This window comes from Tachypleus tridentatus, chromosome 1, assembly GCF_004210375.1.
Source record: "Tachypleus tridentatus isolate NWPU-2018 chromosome 1, ASM421037v1, whole genome shotgun sequence".
In the NCBI taxonomy this organism is placed as follows: Eukaryota; Metazoa; Arthropoda; class Merostomata; order Xiphosura; family Limulidae; genus Tachypleus; species Tachypleus tridentatus.
Window position 1 is genome coordinate 82,633,745 of NC_134825.1, and position 20,686 is coordinate 82,654,430.

At 33.8% G+C, this 20,686-nt stretch overlaps 1 protein-coding gene across 1 annotated transcript in view; it reads left to right on the top strand.

Moving 5' to 3' along the window:
* The window catches only part of LOC143232641 (uncharacterized), a 160,390-nt gene that overhangs the window by 10,678 nt on the left and 129,026 nt on the right, over positions 1-20,686 (top strand). The window contains 2 exon segments of the mRNA XM_076468298.1: positions 5,600-7,084; positions 16,949-17,060. Coding sequence (XP_076324413.1) covers positions 5,600-7,084; positions 16,949-17,060 — 1,597 coding nt within the window.

Here is a 20,686-nt window from a genome sequence, read left to right on the forward strand (position 1 = left end):
TCTAAACACTGAACAGTAACTATGCTTCTGTTGCTGCACCTGTAAAGCAGTCATACCTACCATAAACCTATCCACTAGAGACTCTTACAGATGTTTCTAACATTCTGCGCATGCTCGTATTGCTAGTCGTAAAAACGGTATCGCTGCCTGCGTACATCAATATAGCTTATTACTGTTGACACTTCATCTTTGAAGTAAAATACATATATATATATATATATGTTTCATATAACAAATTTTACAACAAGTAGTTTTTCATTAATTCAATTAAACTTAAAAATGGTCACTGATAAGTTTATTCACGAAAACAAAGTTACAAAATCATCCAGTAATAGGTGAACTTATCTCTATATTTATAATTATAGCTTTCTGTAAACTGGACTGTGATTCATCAAAGAATAATTATAACCATTATTTTGGGTTCTAAATAAATTTGTATCTTATTGTTACAAATGTGATGCTGTTGAAATAAATATATTTGACTTTTATTCTTACAAAGATAATCTATTTCAAACTTCTGACGTATTTGTTTCTTTGTAAACTTAGCTCTTATTCTTTATACAGAAGTGTATCTGCGATACTCGTGGTGGGCAGAATACAGATAACCTTTTATGTAGCTCTGTGCTTAACTACAGACAAGGGAAGGAACTTTACACTATGTTTAACATTTATTCTTGTAAATCTAGTTCTACGGAAACGTGGTTCTTGTTTATTTGTTTTGAATTTCGCACAAAGCTACTCGAGGGCTATCTGCGCTAGACGTCCCTTATTTAGCAGTGTAAGACTAGAGGGAAGGCAGCTAGTCAACACCACTCACCGCCAACTTTTGGGCTATTCTTTTACCAACGAATAGTGGATTGACCGTTACATTATAACGCTCCCACGGGTGAAAGGGTGAGCATGTTTGGTGCGACGGGGATTCGAACTTGCGACCCTAACTACGTATTCATACGGGGTCCACATGATTCTTATCGACTTAAATTTTTGTAAAAACATGGTACGGCTACAACAGATTTGTTCTATAAGTTCTTAGCTTTTAGTCTTATGAACTCAACTTTATTTAAATTTAGTTGTATTATTATGAAGGTACGATACTGTTTAAATCTGCCTCTTACGTATTTGCTTTTATATAAACTAGATTTTTCTTTTAATATATTTGCTCTTATGTAAACTTGATTCATATTTTTATACCTTTGGTTTTATACAAAATTGTGTTATTATTCTAACACATATTGGTTCTATTAAACTACTTGACTATCAATCTTAGCAGTTTTCTCAATATTTACTTGCATTTTTGTTTTCAAAATATTTTCTATGTAATATATCACATGGTCTTACAGTTTTGGTTCTATGAAAGGTTTGTTCTCATTCTTCGAAATTTTACTTTAAGTAAACTTGTCTCATAGATCTGTATATTTGTTTTTTATATAAAGACTTGTTTCACAGACTTATAGATTCAGTTTTATATGGACTTGTCTCATTGATTTGTAGATTTGGTTTTATACAAACTCGTCTCATTGACTTGTATATTTGATTTTATATAGATTTGTCTGGTTGATTTGTAGACTTGGTTTTATACAAACTCGTCTCATTGACTTGTATATTTGATTTTATATAGATTTGTCTGGTTGATTTGTAGATTTGTTTTCATATAGACATGTCTTTTCTACTTGCATATTTATTGTATTTTTTATAAATACTTCTTTCGTAAACTTACTGATTTGGTTTTATATATACTATTGTCTCATTGATCTTTAAATTTGGTTTTATATCAGTTCGTCTCACTGACTTGTAGATTCTATTATATCTTATATAAATGTTCACTCTTTGGTTATACAGGTGTAGTTCTGTACAAAGTTAGCGTTATTATAAATGTGATTGTATGTTTATTTGAAATTCATTCTTACGTATCTTTTTTTTCTTAATTTTTAGTTTTATAACCTTTATCATATTTTGTACTGGTTTGATTTTATGTAAACTTGATTTTTTATTTTAAAGCTTTGATTCTGTATAAACTAAATTAGTCTTACAGGGTTGACTTTAGATAAACTAAGCTAATCGTATAGGTTTGGCTCTATGTAAACTAGACTTCTCTTAATTTCTTGTTTCTCTATATACTTTTCTTTTTAACATAAATATTATGTAACCGCTATTTCCAAATGATTATAATATTATAGCTCGGTATTAAACAGATATAGTCTTACGAAAAACTAACTTTTATTTCCAAAGTTCTGTTGGTAAGTAAACTTGGCTCTCATTCTTCAAGATCTTTATTTATGGAAACTTGGCTCTTCCATGTAAGAGCTATTTTTAATAGGATCAAGTGAGTTTTCTTCTTCTTCTTTCGATGTTTTTACGTAACATTTAAGATTCAATGTGTTATTTAAATTATGTAACATCTTTCTAGTATTTATAATAAAGAATTGTTTTCTTTCTTTTTTTGGTCGTTTAATACTTTAATCAAGACAAGTTTTCAGGACAACTTATCTTCTGGGAAGGTGTTAATGATAATTTATTTATTGGAAAAACATCTTCTCCTGACAATAACTTTCGTTAATTATCACACGTTCATAACACTCGAGAGGAGCCATTATAATCTGAAACCGTGTTACTAGCTTATACTGAGTATTAATTGTACTTCATAAGTAGGATGCTCCAGATTTCTTGTAATATTCTTCGAACGACTGCCTAGCTACGTTACCAACTGTGTTTATTCTGATGGCAATGATTATGCATTATTTCTCGACACCACGAGTTCTATATTAAGAAAACAAAAACTTTTACAAATGACACCAAGATTAATTTTAGACTAGTCACCTTAACAGAATTTCCACAGAATGTCTAAGGATCGTGGATGTCAGCTTTCAAGACCAAATTTACAAAAAATTCCATTAAGGTTGATTTGGAGGAACTTTACAAATTCGTGATAAAATGGGTTTGTTTGTTTGTTTTGGAATTTCGCACAAAACTACTCGAGGGCTATCTGTGCTAGCCGTCCTTAATTTAGCAGTGTAAGACTAGAGGGAAGGCAGCTAGTCATCACCACCCACCGCCAACTCTTGGGCTACTCTTTTACCAACGAATAATGGGATTGACCGTCACATTATAATGCCTCCACGGCTGAGAGGGCGAGCATGTTTGGCGCGACGCGGATGCGAACCCGCGACCCTCAGATTACGAGTCGCACGCCTTAACACGCTTGGCCATGCTGGGCCGATAAAATGGGATTGCCGCGACTTGAGTTTCTTTTAACGAATACAGCTTTTAATTTCGAGATGTGGCTAGAATTTAGTTAATTTCAGATTCTTGTTACATATTTTGATATGTTCAGTTTTCAAGCAGAAGCATTCTAGGTTAGTGGGCTCTTTTTGTCTCAGCCGTAGTATTTCATTTGTGGATGAGAAATTGTGATTGATTGTAATTTATTACAAAGCTACACAATGGACAATCTGTGCTCTGCCAACCACGGGTATCGAAATTCAGTTTTTAACGTTGTGGGTCCGAAGACATGTTGCTGTGCTACTGAGGGACATGGATGAGGGACATAACGTGCTGCGTTAGGGCGGTGATGGTGTCCCTGGGTGAAGTATAAACGTGTGTTCACCCTTGCTTATTCTTGGTTTTAAGAAAAACTGTATAATATTGATAAACTGTATTCATCAGTGATCAAAAATAAAGAAATAAAAAAACTGGTTTATTAGTATTTTTGTACACTTAATATTTTAATTATTATTATACTCGAATCGCATCGTGGGTCCTGGACAGCTGCCCCTTTTGCCCATTGGATAAAACGGTCCTGGACGAGGGGTTGCATGGTTAGAAATCCACCATAAGTGAAATATATAATGCTAACCACGCCATCTTTATTTCTGTGGCTTGTACGTACGGCAAGAAATATGCCTTGGAACAGCATAAACAAATCGTTTCTATAAAGTGCGATTAATGTTTTGTATATTGAGATTTCCCAGTGATACGTGAAATGCTAAGCTGCAGTCATTTGTTTACAGTTACGGATGTCCATTCTCCTTTTAAAATGTTAATTTATGTAGGTCGATTTTTATTAATAATTCCTGATTTGTGCATCACATTTTTTATGTTCATTATTTACAATTCTCATATAACTTGATATATGATTTCGTATACATGTGATATAATAACAGGTAAACGTATATGGATAAAATTAGTTGACTTTGGTAAATTTTGTATTTAAGAAATTATCAATAATCTTGTACACATTGTGCAGTGTGTTATCATATACGCCGTTGGTTACACTTCCTTTGTTAATTATAATGTCTTGGACGTAGTTGAATAGCATATCTTGGACAATACTAACCAAAATGCAGTCAGCATTAGTTGTTCTAATATCTTATATAAAGTTGTTGATTATTATAATGTGTGCAATGTTAATTGCAACATTTTTGAAACTTCAGTAGCTCACATGTTATTACAAGTATACATTAAATATTTATATATATAAGATGGAAACTTTGTCAACATTCAAAAGACATTTTCTTTTACTTTAAATTGCAGAAACTTTTTGTACTATCAAACATTAATATAGAACGTATAAGACTGGACCTATAGGCAAGTTTTAATTTTTTAAGTTAATACAGTTATAATAAATATGTTTCAAATATTATCCAAAAAAGAATCGGTTAACTTCTGAATACAGAAAGAATTCGAATAAGGTAAGTTTTCCTTATCGAAATAATATTGTACGTATTTATCATTACTTCTTTTTATATGTGTATATATATATATATATATAGACATACACACAAAGTAAATTCGGCAAGCCCTTCCGTTGTCTATTTTTGTGACAAATTTTAATTTTAGTAACTCACTGTAAGATCACAAACACATATACAGCTTTTATGATCATGCAATTATTTTTTATTAAAGACTCCGAGCCTTGCCTTTGTGCTAGGTAGTTAGGATACTCGACTTGTAATCTGTCGCGGGCTCACATCGTTGTCACATTAACCTCCTCGCCCTTCAGTAGCTCAAGAGTTGGCGGTGAGTGGTGATGAGTAACTACCTTTTGTTTAATCATATACTGCTAAATTAAGGACGGGTATCGCAGATATTCCTCATGGGGCTGTTGCAAAATTCGAAAAACAAACAAATAAACTTGCCATTGTGATAATTATTTAAAGAGTCATTTTGAATCGTTGGCCCTCTTATTACCAGTCTGCGACATTAGAAACAGAGTTTCGATACTCATAGTTGGCCCATTTTGTAGCTTTGTGCTTAACTTCAAGCAAATTATATCGATTGATGGTTTCATAACTAACTTATCCCTTTATAATTAACTGTAATGTATTCTCTTTAATAAATGTTGATACATATTTGAAATATTAACTTCATCATATCAAAATGAGGTTAATAAGAATTGTTTGGTGTGAATATCTAGTTGAGACAGTTGTTCTGAATTTCAGATAAGTTTTCTTTCACCATTGAATATTATAACAATAGTTTTAGATTTAAGGTTTAAGAATAACACCTAGGGAAACATAAATAATCGATATATTATTTTTACTCGTTTATAATTATGTTATTTATATAGTTAGTAACGTATTTCTGATATTATCTGTTTCAGACATCTCAAGAAGAAGACTCCCCATTCTTTCATTTTGATCATATTGCATCTGTCACTTCTGCAACACAACAGTCACTACGTCTTCCTGGCTATTCACATTCTCTTGAAAAGAATCTTTCAGAACTAGGAGCAGACGCAGAGGCAAAAGTTGCAGTAAGTTCGTCTCTTCATTCTTTGGGATCTTTAGCAGGTTATCTTGGAAGTAATTTGCCATCTGAAAGGTTTACTGGAAACAACAGCCTCGATTCGTCCATTAACGACCTTTCTTTTGAGGCTGAACAACTCGAGAGAGCTATTAAACAAAATGACACTTCCTTTGTTCGACGGATGTTGGAGCTTCATCACGCAAGGTTTCCAGTTAATCTTCATGGAAGTATCTTAGACAAAAGTAGCTGCGGTTCTCAGAGCCACTGTGTTAGTCAAGATGTAGACATCCTACTCCGTAAAAGCCAGACGTTACTTGACCGTTTTGACCGACGAGAGAGCTTGTCCACAGACCAAGAGTCACCTCTTGTGTTTAGCAATGCTCTTCATTTGGCCATTGAACACAATTCCATAGACGTATCACGCCTTTTACTCAAGTATGGTGTGGATCCTAATGAGAAAGGCGTGCTTCCTACGGATTCTGATTTACGAGGATCTCATGGTGTGGTGTCTTCTGATGATGATAGTATGGATGAACAACGTAAGCGTGACACAGTTGTTGATAGCGGAGTAGCACAGTTTCTTCTCAGTTCTAATCCGAGTTTCCACAGTGATTTGACAAAAGAACAACATTTTCTGATCTCTACCCCCCCAACTACTAAGATGTTTGTAACCAGAACCAACTTGCTATCCCATGAAAAAACGGTGTTTGTGTCCAGTGATGGCAAGGATGTATTCTACGAAGATGTGTACACGCGAGAGAGACTGTATAATTTGCCCCCTCTCTTCCTTGCTGTGGTATTAGGCTACGCTGATTTGGTTTACTTATTGTTAAAGTTCGGAGCGACAGTGAATGTGGAAGACGAGTATGGAGTTACCCCACTTCATCTAGTCGTTAGCAGGAACCGAGTATCTTGGCGGTGTATTCAAGTACTATTAGAAGGTGGGGCTAAAATTACGACAAGAAACTTCCAAGGTATCAGTCCTTGTGATCTCAGTGAGGTAGATTTAGTACATTTACAAAGATCATTAATAGAAAGTGCCCTGTCATGTCTGACAGCACATCCTACGCAAAAGGGAAGCGGCAATTCTTTCAGTGAAGAATCAGTAGAAAGTGAAAATTCTGCACGAACTAGTTTTTTAAGAAGGTTCCAACCAACAGATAATAAAAATTACTTCCGTCAAGGGCCGAAAAAAAAGGATCACCTGTCTGTTGATGATCCGAGTCGTGTATCACCAGAAAGACATTCTTGCTCTTCCTACCAGGAATCAGTGCACAGTCGCCATAGCAATCGTAGCGGTCACAGCATGACTCTATCTCGTGGTGATGATGACAACAAGGTAATGTGATGTAATTTTCATTGTTCGCTTATAATCAGAAACAATTTTTTTTGCAAATATTGTAATGTTGGTTCTTCTGAAATATAAAAAGTAAATATTAAACCCGAAACAATGGTTGATAATAGTAATAACTGTCAAAGCAGTAGCAGCGGTTGAAAACACAATGGTTAATAGTGGTAATCGCTGTAACAGCGATGGCTAATAGTGGTAGTAGTTGTAGCAGCGATGGTTAATAGTAGTAGTAGCTGTAAAAATTGTTCCCAATGGGAGCAACAATAGTAACCTTAAAGTATGTATTGTTAGATTAGTTGTTACAGTCAGATAAAAAAAATATAGTTATTATTAAACTGAAATGCGGGAATAAAATATTATTGACCAAACATATAACTATGTATGACTTAAGAATAACATAATCATTTTATTCTGTGTGACCTTGAGCTGAACCTCAAATTTTGGCCATCTGAAGCTAACTGGATGAAAGATTGTATTACAGTGACTTTTAGAAGTTCAAATTTGATATACTGTTCGTGTTGTGATTGCACTTTCACATCTAGATAGGACTAGGTAAACGATGATTGCACTCTTAAATCCTATAATAATTCATATAAACCTTTTTGTTTGTCCTTACACTGCTCCCTCAATTTCAGAAATACCAAACTTTGGTAGGCCTTCGAACGCAGACTACCCTTATCCATATACTGTGATCTCCCATGAATGGGGTACTAAGTGTTATAAAACGCGCCCAAAAGGTCATAGGGGCATGATGAAGGTGCAGAAATAGGTTTTCCAGGTCGTTGACCCTGAATATATCATTCTAATATATATTCCTTGCTCTTCTTTAGGATTTCAGAAATGCTATGTTTGAAACTTGACACGCGCCTTTAAATACCATGACTGGGTGCTCTATTGGGGCTTCTCTTTGGGTACGAATTCCCTTGTGGCAGTTATAGAAGTAATTGGGGATAACGAAGAACCTGAACTGGTATGTTGAAGTCTCTGTGAATAATGAGGAAGGCTTTGAACCCTGTAACGGAGTATGGGCATTTTACAGTAGGTATATGTAATTTATAGATACGTATCGACTTAGTGAATTTAACTTAATGTAGATTTATTTCAAAATTGTATAAACCCTAACACCTCCTATTAGCGCTGAGAATAACCCCCACGTTAAAACACTTTACAAAATAGTGACACTACTACACAGATATTTGTTTTTTATTCAAACAACGATTATTGAAGCAAACTCTAGAGAGTCTACAAACACTTCTAAATAATGACAGAAGTTCGGTTTTGAAACAGATCCACAAAGTAATCACAGAAACACATGCCGAAGAATATCAATAGCTTACTAAGATGTTTTTATGTTTCCCACAGGATTCATGCCTATCTTCTAAGAGCAACAAATGACCCAAACTGACGTTGTTTGGTCTATCGAGACTGGGCTATTTGTCAGCTCCGGAGTGTAATTTGTCTGATATTTTGAAGATTTAAAGCTATAAGGCTGGGACGTGCAGATATAGATCAAAGATGAAAGTTTATGATGTCAGAATTTTTCTTACCTCTGCTTTGTTAGCGAATGCAATGAATTAACTTTAGAAACTGTGTAACGACTAATACATGGAAGTAAAGTGGGATGGCGTTACGTGATTAAAGGAACGCATGTGTGAATGTGTAAAGAAGGTAGAATTCTTTTCTTTCGAAATGTTGGTATTTTATACGTTATTTATATGCATGGAATCTGAGGGAAGTCTTAGAGCTAGGCAAGGCGTAAAAATGTACAAAGTAGCACGAAACAAATAAAATCGCCATAATTTCAACCATCATTACGTAAGTTAGCATTTGTTTGTGCATGGTTAAATTTTAATCAAAGAGTGAGGGATGTTAGATAGTATTCTTTCGTATTATGCAAAGTACCCAGGGAAAAGTTTAAAGAATTTGTTTAGTATAGATGTCTTAAATAAACATATTTTTACGTAATTTTGAAACGTCGTTTTGTCCATTTGGATATTCCTCTCCAAATAAAAAAAATGACTGTAGTGAATTTAAAATAACATACGTATATATGCGCCCGCCCGTACAATAGCACAATACTATGTCTACTGTCTTATACATCTAGAAACTGAGTTTTGATACTTGTGGTGGACAGAGCATATAAAGCCCTTTGTGTATATGTGTGTTTAGTAACAAACGACATATATATACTTCACTTTTGCGTAATAAAACGACATTTCTGAACTTCTAGAATGATGTAGAGTATAATTTGTGTTTAAATCGATTTTTAGTAATGAAATCTTTGTACAACTGGTTTCGTATTTACTATAGTGGACCTACGACAAGATTAGTAAAAATAATTAGTATAAAAAATTAAGATTCTTCAAACAAGTAACAAGTTTACTAGGATCACAGCAGATGATCTAAACAGGAAACATACCACATCAGTTCATTCAGCCACACATTAACAAAATTTCTAGAAAGTGGTTCATGATATAAATAGAATAGTTGCAATAAAGCTTTAAACCACCAACATGTTTTACTGAATTTGCTTCACGGTGACATCATATCATAAAAAAGTTTCTATAAAGTGCCCAAAATAATCACATAGCTTATAGGACTTATGACAAACGGTTTTAACTCAAAACTGTAAAACCCTTCAACCCTTCAAACGTACATACAGTCATGTGAAAAAGTTAGGACACCCCATGAAAGCCTGTGTATTTTTGTAACATTTTTGGATATATAGATATTTAATCTCAATTTCAACAATACTGAAAGATTATAGGAATATAACTAAACAATTTAACATGAAGAAAAGGCTTTTCAAGATCTTCTGTAAATGTAATTCTACAAAAATGCATATTCTAACTGAAGAAAACGTTGGAACACCCTACCCTCTAATAGCTAGTGTTAACCCCTTTGGCTGAAATCACTGCAGTGAGACGCTTCTTGTAGCCATCTACCAGTCTCTGACATCGGTCTGAAGAAAGTTTGCCCCATTCCTCAATGCAGAATTCTTTCAGCTGATAGATGTTTGAGGGGTTTCTTACATGTACAGCCCGTTTCAAATCACATCACAGCATCTTAATGGGATTAAGATTTGGGCTTCAACTCGGTCATTCCAGGACTCTCCATTTCTTAGTTTTCAGCCAGTTCTTGGTGGATTTACTGGTATGTCTTGGGTCATTGTCTTCTTGTAGGGTCCAGTTCCGCTTCAGCTTTAATTTTCTTACAGATGGTCTCACATGATCCTCAAGCACACTCTGATAGACAGTAGAATTCATGGTGGATTCTATGATTGTAAGCTGTCCAGGTCCTGCTACAGCAAAGCAGTCCCAAACCATGACACATCCACCTCCATGCTCCACAGTTGATATGAGGTTCTTTACCTGGAATGCTGTATTTGGTTTACGCCAAACATGTCCTCTGTTCTGGTGTACAAATAATTCAAGTTTGGACTCATCTGTCCAAAGAATATAATTCCAGAAGTCCTAGTCTTTGTCTACATTCTCTCTGGCAAACTTCAGTCTGGCCTTGATGTTTCTCTTAGAGAGCAAAGGTTTCCTTCTTGCACACCTCCCATGCAAGTTAAACTTGTGCAGTCTCTTTCTGATTGTAGAAGCATGCACTTTCACATCAACAGTAGCCAGAGTCTGCTGTAGGTCCCGTGATGACATGTTAGGGTGTTTGGAGACCTCTTTTAGCATCTTGCGGTCTGCTCTCGGGGTGAACTTGCTTGGACGACCAGATCTGGGCATGTTGGCAGTTGTTTTGAAAGCCCTCTACTTGTTGACTATTTTCCGTACAGTGGAATGGCTGATTTCAAAATATTTTGGGACCTTTTTAAATCCTTTACCAGACTCATAAGCTACTACAGTTTTTATTCTTTAAGCCTCAGACAGCTCTTTTGCTCTCACCATGGTGCTCACTCTCACTTCAATAGTCAGGAGCACACCAAACTAAATGTCTGAGGTTTAAATAGGGCAAGTGTCATTCAAAATGCTGAGTAACGATCTTCTAATCATGTGCACCTGGTGTGATACACCTGTGGGTGAGTTGAGCCGGTTTAACTGGGAATAAATGTAGGGTGTCTTAACTTTTTCCTCTGTTAGAATATGCATTTTTGAAGAATTACATTTACAGAAGATCTTGAAAAGTCTTTTCTTCAGTTTTAATTGTTTAGTTATATTCCTATAATCTCTCAGTATTGTTAAAATTGAGATTAAATATCTATATATCCAAAAATGTTACACATGTTTTCATAGGGTGTCCTAACGTTTTTACATGTCTGCAGAGATGCCAACCATTACGATTGGAGCGTAATCATTACGATTTTGTTGTATACATTACGACTATACGCTCATACATACAAATATTACGACTTGTTGCAACTCCCAAATTATTATATATTATATAGGCCTATACAATAAAATGATAAATTGTTCCCCCAGGGCTTGAAAGGTGTGAAAAGAAAATTTCTAGTGAGATACAAATAAATTTTGATAATAAATAAAAGACATAGTCCAAATGGCTACTTGCGATAATCATGTTTGTGCTTGAAATAATAAAAAAAATATTTGTATCTCCGACGTCTACCAATAGTTTGGGTGCGGTGCTTCTCCATACTGGGTACGTGGGGGAATCCATAGTTACGTCATCAGTGCTTGTCAGCCAATCAGCGCTAGCGTAGATGGGTATTTCTCGTTTTCTCAGCAGCATAGAATCACCAATGCGATCGTTCACAAGTTGGAAAAAAAAGGCCTCGTTCACCACATTGTCCTGTTTCTGGCAAATCTAAAAGGAGTAAAACTGTGAATCAAAAATTTAGGAAACAAGAAGTTTCATTAAGACTTTTTTACAAAACTGTATTAATATTATTATGATATAAAACGTTTCACTAAATTAACAGGCACACTATTAAACTTGTGCATTTTTATTCAAATAACTTCAGTTTATAGCAGATTTTGTTGGAGTAGACAAAATCTTAACAGACTCTATAATTCTCGCAGAAATATAACGAAGTAAAAATTAATTCTTGGTTGTAATCATGGAATGATGTAAATAAACAACGAAATCGAAATTCTAAAAGAAAATTTTTCGGTAGTTTTGAAGGTAAGTAAACTATTTAACCTTTGTATATTCTGTATGATGAACTCCAACTTACCTTCTTACCGTGTCTAATGGAAATGAACTTAAAAACGATAATAGGGGTGAGATAGATAAAAGAATAGAAACATCTCAGTGTAGTCTTTATTATCTACTGAATAAGTGTTTCTATAATAGAAGAAAAAACAGTTTGATAAAGTAAGTAATGAAGTGAAATAGTAACAATAGTTATTGTGTTGTATGAAGAGCTATCTAGTTTTGAATCAGTAAATTTCAATTATTAATATAAGCTATTGATTCATAAGCTTTCATAAACCTTTCGAAAGAGCCAATCTTCCAGCTTTAATTAATAAACACATCTTTATAAGTAGTTTTGGTTATATCTATTTACATAATATATTCCTTTCACTGTATGAAAAGTTGTCGGAATCGCATATAATAGTGATGTGAATAAATATTAAACAATCTCAATCATGTTTGGAAATATTTATGTGTGTTTAGGCGCAAACATGCTCACTTAAAAAGATAAGTGTGTGTGTTTTCTTATAACAAACCACACAGGGCTATCTGCTGAGTCCACCAAGGGAAATCGAACCGCTGATTGTAGCTTTCTAAATCCGTAGACTTACCGCTGTATCAGCGGGGACTTTAAAAAGATAAATATCCCTTTTTTGGTACATAACGCATACTTTGTTAATAATAGCTTCAATGATGTAATTGTTTTATAAGAAATTGTACAACTTTAATCGAGGTAAAATGGAAAGTTATATTTCCTTTATAAGATGTAACTATATGCATTTTTAAGAAACTTTTTAAACAAATTTGTTTCTAATTTTTTTAAATTTAAAGTTGCAATAAGTCAACACATTTGAGATGACACTTAAAGTTGTTAAAGTAATTCAGCTTTCTGAAATATAGATTGATGAGCACGATGGAGAGATGAAAGATAGATAAATATATAGAAAGTATGAAGCTAGAGAGATACTTAGTTACTTGGTCTAAGGATAGTCTATTGGTTAGTGTGCGCAAGTTATGAATGAATCCTTGGGTTTGTGATTCGCGTCCCAATATCAGGAAGCAAGCTTTACACTTTAGTGCTGTGATTATGTTATAATAGTGACAGACTAAACTTACTTTGGAGAAGAGTATCATAAGAGTTACCATTAGGTGATATTGATTAGCTGCCTTCTCTTTGGTCTATTAGTTTAAAATTGATGATGGCTACACATAGGTAATTTTTGTGCAGCTTTGCGCGAAAATCTTAGGGAAAACAACAACAGCAAATACGCTAAGTAATTACTTAGCAAGTGCCTCTGTAAGACTCATAGAGCATGCATACATGTTCGTGACTCTAGTAAGGTTGGGACAAGATAAACTATAGATCTTTTCTTCCAAACTTTTTCTCCATAGTAATTTAGATACAGATGTTGATATCATTGTCAAGATTAAGCAAACTCTCTCTTAAGTGTTCTCACATTCGTTGCTATAACTCAGGTCAACTTGACCTATAACTTGTTTTGCAACAGACATCATCTTTATGGTACATAAGGTCTTTGTGTTAGAGTCAGTTAATTTTCAGCGACCTCTATGTTTATCACAAGAAGCTATGAAACACTGGCCTCATTGTCGGGATGAAGTACAACTTTTTCTTTTTTTAAATAGATCTATATATTTATCATAAGTTAATTTGAAATGTTAAAATCATTGACAGCATAAACTATGATTATATTTTATGACATCTACTTGTTAATGGAAGTCAGCTTAAAATGAACTCATTGTCAAAAAAAACATAACTTTCTTTAAAGATCCTTCCTGTTGAAATGATTGTTAGGACAAAATATAATTTCATCTTAAAGATTTGCATCCCTATGACATATTGAATAGTCACAATATCATAACTGTAGCTTCTCGTGCAAGCATTTCAGAATTACTAGATTAATGTTTGGTATTGGGCAAAATATTCTCTGCATGTAAATACCTAAGTGCATTGCAGTGTTATTAGAGTCATGTTAGGAGACATTAACTGATATACTAGCAGTATTCTAACTGGCCTAAGTTTTTATTTTGTGCTAACATGATAAATTTGATAGTTCTATAAGTAAGGGGAAATAGTAGAGTATAATACTTTGAGTTTAAATTTTGAATATTATATTTATTTATCTTTAATTTTTATTTTAATCATTATCAGTGTTTACACTTGTATAATAGCATTATTATGAAAGACCTTTTATCAGATATTTCAGACCATTCTATTAATTTATGCCATACTAATTCATTGATTGTATAGAAAGTGTTCATGTCCTTCCAGCCCAGAAAATTTAAGCTTTCTATTTTGAAACAATGGGAGCCTGATAGCTTTTGTTTAAAATCGTTTACATTGATAACTTTAAGCAAAGTGACGATAATAGCAACGCTATATAGACAATTAGTTACAGATGGTTCCGTTTGAAGTTCAGACTCTATTTATTTAATATGTACATTTGTAAACGCTAATAGTACTTTTATCACAAAGAAATAAAAATTAATACTTTATGAGAAAAGCACTGTATGCTGAAAGAGACAGTTGGCCTTATTATGTTGTACAGATAGCGCATCCCCGTCACACCCAACATGCCGTTTTCAGCCTCGGGAGTGCTATAATGTGACAGTAAATCCCAGTATTCGTTGGTAAAAGAGTAGCCCAAGAGTTGGCGGTGGGTGGCAAAGACTAGCTGCCTTCCCTCTAGTCTTACACTGCTAAATTAGGGAAGGATACCGCACATAGCTGTCGTATAGCTTTGCGCGAAATTCAGAAACAAACCAAACCTGATCGTACATGAATGCGTCATTGTTAAGATTCAATTAATATTTTGTTCGTTTTGTTAATTATTATTTTGAGTATTTTTGAAGTTTTCACTATGACACGCACGTTAGATTCAAATATGCCACACACGTTAGATACAAATATGCCACACACGTTAGATACAACTATTTCACACACGTTAGGTACAACTATGTCACTCACGTTAGGTACAACTATGTCACTCACGTTAGGTACAACTATGTCACACACGTTAGATACAACTATGTCACACACGTTAGATACAACTATGTCACACACGTTAGATACAACTATGTCACTCACGTTAGGTACAACTATTTCACACACGTTAGGTACAACTATGTCACTCACGTTAGGTACAACTATTTCACACAGGTTAGGTACAACTATGTCACACACGTTAGGTACAACTATGACACAAAGCTGAACTACGTTATAGTAATACCTCAATAACAGCGTTAGATTTTACTGTTTTATCCCTAGAAAACGTTATGTGTAAGTAACACTCTTGTACTATTGAGGTTTAAGAAAATTTCTCATATAACGCGTTAACTCCGGCTTATTTTGATATAATATTGCTATATGAAGTGTTGACTCTGTTTTTTCGTCTTCACGCTTTACTTATTAACAAATCTTATGAGGTAAATATATATGGACCATAAATCCTCTCACATTTCGACTCATATTGATGTTTCTGTATGAACTTACAAACAAAGTAAAAATTAACATTTATTGTCATAAACGTAAAGGTTAAATCCAAGGAAGTTGGATATTTATTACGTATACACAACAAAGCAAGTTCTCGTCAATTTCATTCAACATAACAGAAGTTTTGTATCGTATCTAAGCCGTAAGATACGTAAGAAAAACGTTGTAGAAGAGATACAGCGAAGACTGTCGTTGATATCAGAGTTGACTTGAATTTAGCATATGTCTATACTTTGTCAGATTATCTGTATCTGAAGTATTGTGTATGTTTAAAGTTTATAAAACGTTTATTTTAATATCGTGGTGTAACTCAAAGCTTAAATCAGCAACGGTTTAAATTAGTAATTTTTGGTCACCCTAAGAGTTTTTTAGCTTCATGTGTTGGTTTTTAATACAAGCTAAATCATTCTTAAGTTATAAGATCTATCTTGTGAGAAAAATCTTTTTTTTCTCTTTTAAGTTGTTTTGTGCTTGATTTTTTTATATTATCTTCAAAAACTTTATATGAAATTTTACTTCTATGTTGTATTAGAAAAGTTTAATCCAGAAATTTGTCTTTGCAGCAAACCCTGGAGTCGGTGAAATGCATTATTACAATCTTCATAAGTTTGCTCAATTCTGAATATAAAATAAAAACTATTTTATATGTATGCAGTTATGTTATTTTGTCATATTTTATGTTTATTATTTGTCTAAATTGTTTCTTGGGTTTCAGTTATTAACATTTTGTACATTACATATATTCAGGTTTTAGACTGATTTATCAATTGTGAATATTATGTATATGGTTTCTTTCGTTGGACTCTCTAAAACTAGAGGTTCGATTCCCGTCGGTGGACTCATCAGATAGCTGATGTGGCTTTGTTATAAGAAGACTATAATTTTTAATTCATTATACAATTGTGTTTTTAATCTAATAATCTTATACGATTTTTTTAGGTTTCTTTAGTCATTAAATGCCTCGTTACTTTCTGTTTTTCACTTTAATAATGTCGGGTTACATTAATTAATAAACCCAAAACTTTGACTGGTCCATGCTTTATGATTGACGGTGATACGAGTGGTAGTATCATAATAAATAACGTTCAGACAAACTATGAAATACCTGGAAGTTAAAATTTAGATGTCTTATTGGAAATGGCGAATTTACTTTCAACAAGCCGAATTAGTTGTAGAGTAGATTGCCATATATACGAATTGATATGTTTCTCAGTGATACTTCTAAACTATCCTAGCTACCAGCCTTCGACAATCAGCTAGTCAATGAACAAAATTCCCAGGTCAGCTACAGGCGAAGTGGTGATGAAGGATGGACTAAACAGAACTTTAAGAAACAGTTTTCTTCAGGTAAGTTGAGCACCTACTGCTAAGTACTATTCATGTGATAAACAGTCAAGAAAATTAACAAGACCAGAGAACGAACAAACGTTATATGAGTTAATAAGATAGCTAGAGGTATAACACAATCAGAGTGCTGAAAGTTACTTCAAAATTTTAGGGGCGAATCTAAGTCTTAATAATGGTACGCCCATTGTATAGAAATCTGAGATACTCTGGATATTATGGTATCAGAAACATTTGTTTATTTTCTATCACACGCCTTAATAAAAAAGGATTTTGACATATCAATAAGTGCCAATAACATTCTCCTTGGTGTTAAGTTACTCTATAAAAAATAAGAGATTTTGACTTGTAAATAGGTGACCATACTGTTTCTTGATGATGTCGGAACACTCTGCATAGGAAACAGAATTTTGACTTCTAAATAGATTACTGTATTGTTCTTTATAGTGTTAGGTACTCTACTAAGAAAAAGGGATTTTGACTTCCAAATAGGCAAGGATACTGTTCTTGATTATCTTAGAATATTTTACAAGGATAAGTGCTGCTTTTGACTTATAAATTAGTGAATAGTATTTTGTATCTCCGTTGTTTCTAAAAATACATAGACATTGTGAGCTTGGATATTGTTTACAGTTATATTTAGGTTTAGAACATTTCCCAAACGAGGCTTGTTGGGTGGCTAAAATTTTAAAAACTATTATTGGCTTAAAAAACTGAGAAAGTTTTAATAGATAATCTGTCAGTTCCAAAAGAAAAACAAAACGTCTAAATCCAGGTGTGATCTAAAGAATTGAGTACGCCACAGTAAAACGATTTTGGAGACTCACCACGAACTATCGTACTCTATCTGATGATCATGCTTCTTGGCAAATAAAAAAAAAAGGAAAGTAGTTTCCATCGTAAAAGATTCCGTCGTACAACTGTCAGTGTCTAAAGCTTTTCCAGTACTTGTTTCAATAGTCCAATCATACATAACTCTATAAGCGCTGCATCTTCGTATGGAATAACATGAATACTCATATTATTCTCTATCTTTTTGAGGTGTGTGATGGATGAATGAGTGGCATTATTGTACGCTTTAACTTTGTGAACCTATACCATGTTGATCTCGTTTTCCTAAAAAGTCGGTATTTCGGTATGGCACAAAGGGTCTAAAACATTGTTCTGATACGAAGTAGAGTTACCTTGATCTTTGTATTTATTCTCTTGATCCATAACTTGCCCATGATACAATAGGTAGTGATAGTCTTCAACCCTTCGAAAACAGTTTCGTGCATTTCGTGTACCACTTTTGGAACTTTTTTCATTCATTTACCGGTAGAAAATATACAGTGTTTGTTACAGTTATCAATATATGATAATTTTGAGTGCAACCATATACTACCATTCTTCCATGGTTATGTACCGTTCGTACATTTTTAGATAGTTGATCTTCCGTTTCTGGATAACTCTTTTAACTAACTTGTGTCGTTTTTCCACACTGAGATCCTTCTTGATCATGTTGTATATTGTTTGCTGGTGCACGTGGATGCCTTTTGTCACTGACTCTTGTGTCAGTGGATTCTCGCCTTCTGCAATACGTCTCACGTTGTTGTTAACCATGGCTGGGGCATAAATTATTGAAGGTTTTTTGTTGTTGTTATTGGTGCCCCAACGTTATCCAAATTCGTTTGTATTCTAATTCTTTTGAGTGTAAGAGATATATCCGTTTTGAAAGTTCTAAATAACCTATTTGAACACAAATTTATGGTTTGAATATACAGATATTTTGTATAGAAAAGGACTGCTACACATCCTTCTCCAATACTAGCAGTAGTTGGTTGTCACACTATCTACAAAATATCAAGTAGTTTCAAAATATAATTCTGATATACTCCTTCCCGCTACAACTTTATATCGGCTGTAGGTAGCACGTGACTTGCTGATTTGGTTTAACAGTCTACTCAGTACACGCTAGAATAAACATTGTTGAGCCTATATCTTGATGGAAGAAAATAGGCAGAGCACAAATGGCTATTTGTGTAGCTTTGTGTGCATAATAACAAAATAAACAAACAAACATATGGTTACAACCTTCAACACTATTTCTTCCGCAGTCTAATATTAGGCAGAAGAGAACACGTGAAGTGTCGAAACGTGTAATAATATGAATTTGACATTGTTTCGTTATTGTGGACTTAAACTACTTTAGGCTATTTTACCAGGTTTGGTGTATTTGCCAATTATTAAGTGAATTTATATTTAAAACGATAAGAAAGTCCGTATTATTAAATGCTTTTCTTTTGTTTTGGAGTTTGTATTAAAGACAAATATTAGACAGTTTCAAACATAAAATAATATTAATTACATTTTTGATTATATAATATTTATTTTTTAATAGATGCGATTAGACTGTGTAATCCATACATGGACAGTTTGTACATAGACTCCCTCTTGCATGGTTTAACATTGGTGTTAAGACGACTTCTGTCGGTTGTTAAACCCTAACTTCACTGAGTTTACTGTAGACGTAATGAAGGAATTACTATGGAGCGAAAATATAATTTCACCTCTAAGATAGCCTTGGAGGAATGAATAAAATGCTGTACAGGTCCTGCTTATTTGTGTTTTTTAGAAGAAAGCCTCAGTTTGTGTTTTGCACAAACCTATACGAGGGTTACCTGCGCTACCCTTTTCTAATTTAGAAGTATAAGACTAGAGGAAAGGCGGTTAGTCATGACCATCAACCACCAACTCTTGGGTCACTCTTTTACCGACGAATAGTGAGATTGGCCTTAACTTTATAACTAACCCAGGGCTGAAAGAGCGAGCATGTTCGGTGTGACGAGGATTTTAACCCGCTACCCTTAGATTACGAATTGAGCGCCCTAACCACCTGACCATGTCGGCATAGGAAACCTCAGAACAGAGCTGTTAAACCAGATAAACTAAAAACAAAAATTTTAAACATTGGAATAGCAATTGTATTACAAGTTTTATTCAACTATTGAATTAAATATAATCATGGATGAAAATATCTGTGTAGATAATAGAAACACGTATGTTTAGATTTGTTTCCATGAAAAAGACTTTCCATATCTGAAGACTTGACAGTACTGATTTACTAAAAATGACCACCCCTTTATTAGGTACACATTTAATCAAAGAAATAGCACTTTAACCTAATTAAGTGGCAAATAATGAGAAAAATGGAAAACGTGTTTTCGTTTAACGACGTTAATTCACTGTTGGAGAGTTTAAAATTTGGGTTTATATAATTTTGTTTAGATCTTTCTCGGGAAATGTGGTATACGGGGAAAATACACTTGGAGAGATATTGCCGAAACAAAATACTAGTAGTTTTTTTTAAAAAAATCGCTTATAATTATTTTATGCTTGGCTATCAATAACAAGTATTCGTGTGTGCTGTAAAGTACAGACAGAAGACAATTTATTGGCGCATTCGCAGTCACGTGACGCTGTCAATTCAAACAATTATACATCCATATATCTATATCTCTGTGTGTCTGAGTGTTTATCTCTCTCCACTTATGTGTGTGCGTGTATATAAAATGAGCTAAAACTAATGGTCGTTTAGATACAATCATTATCGGTCCGGACATGAAAATATATATATTCTCATATAGCTA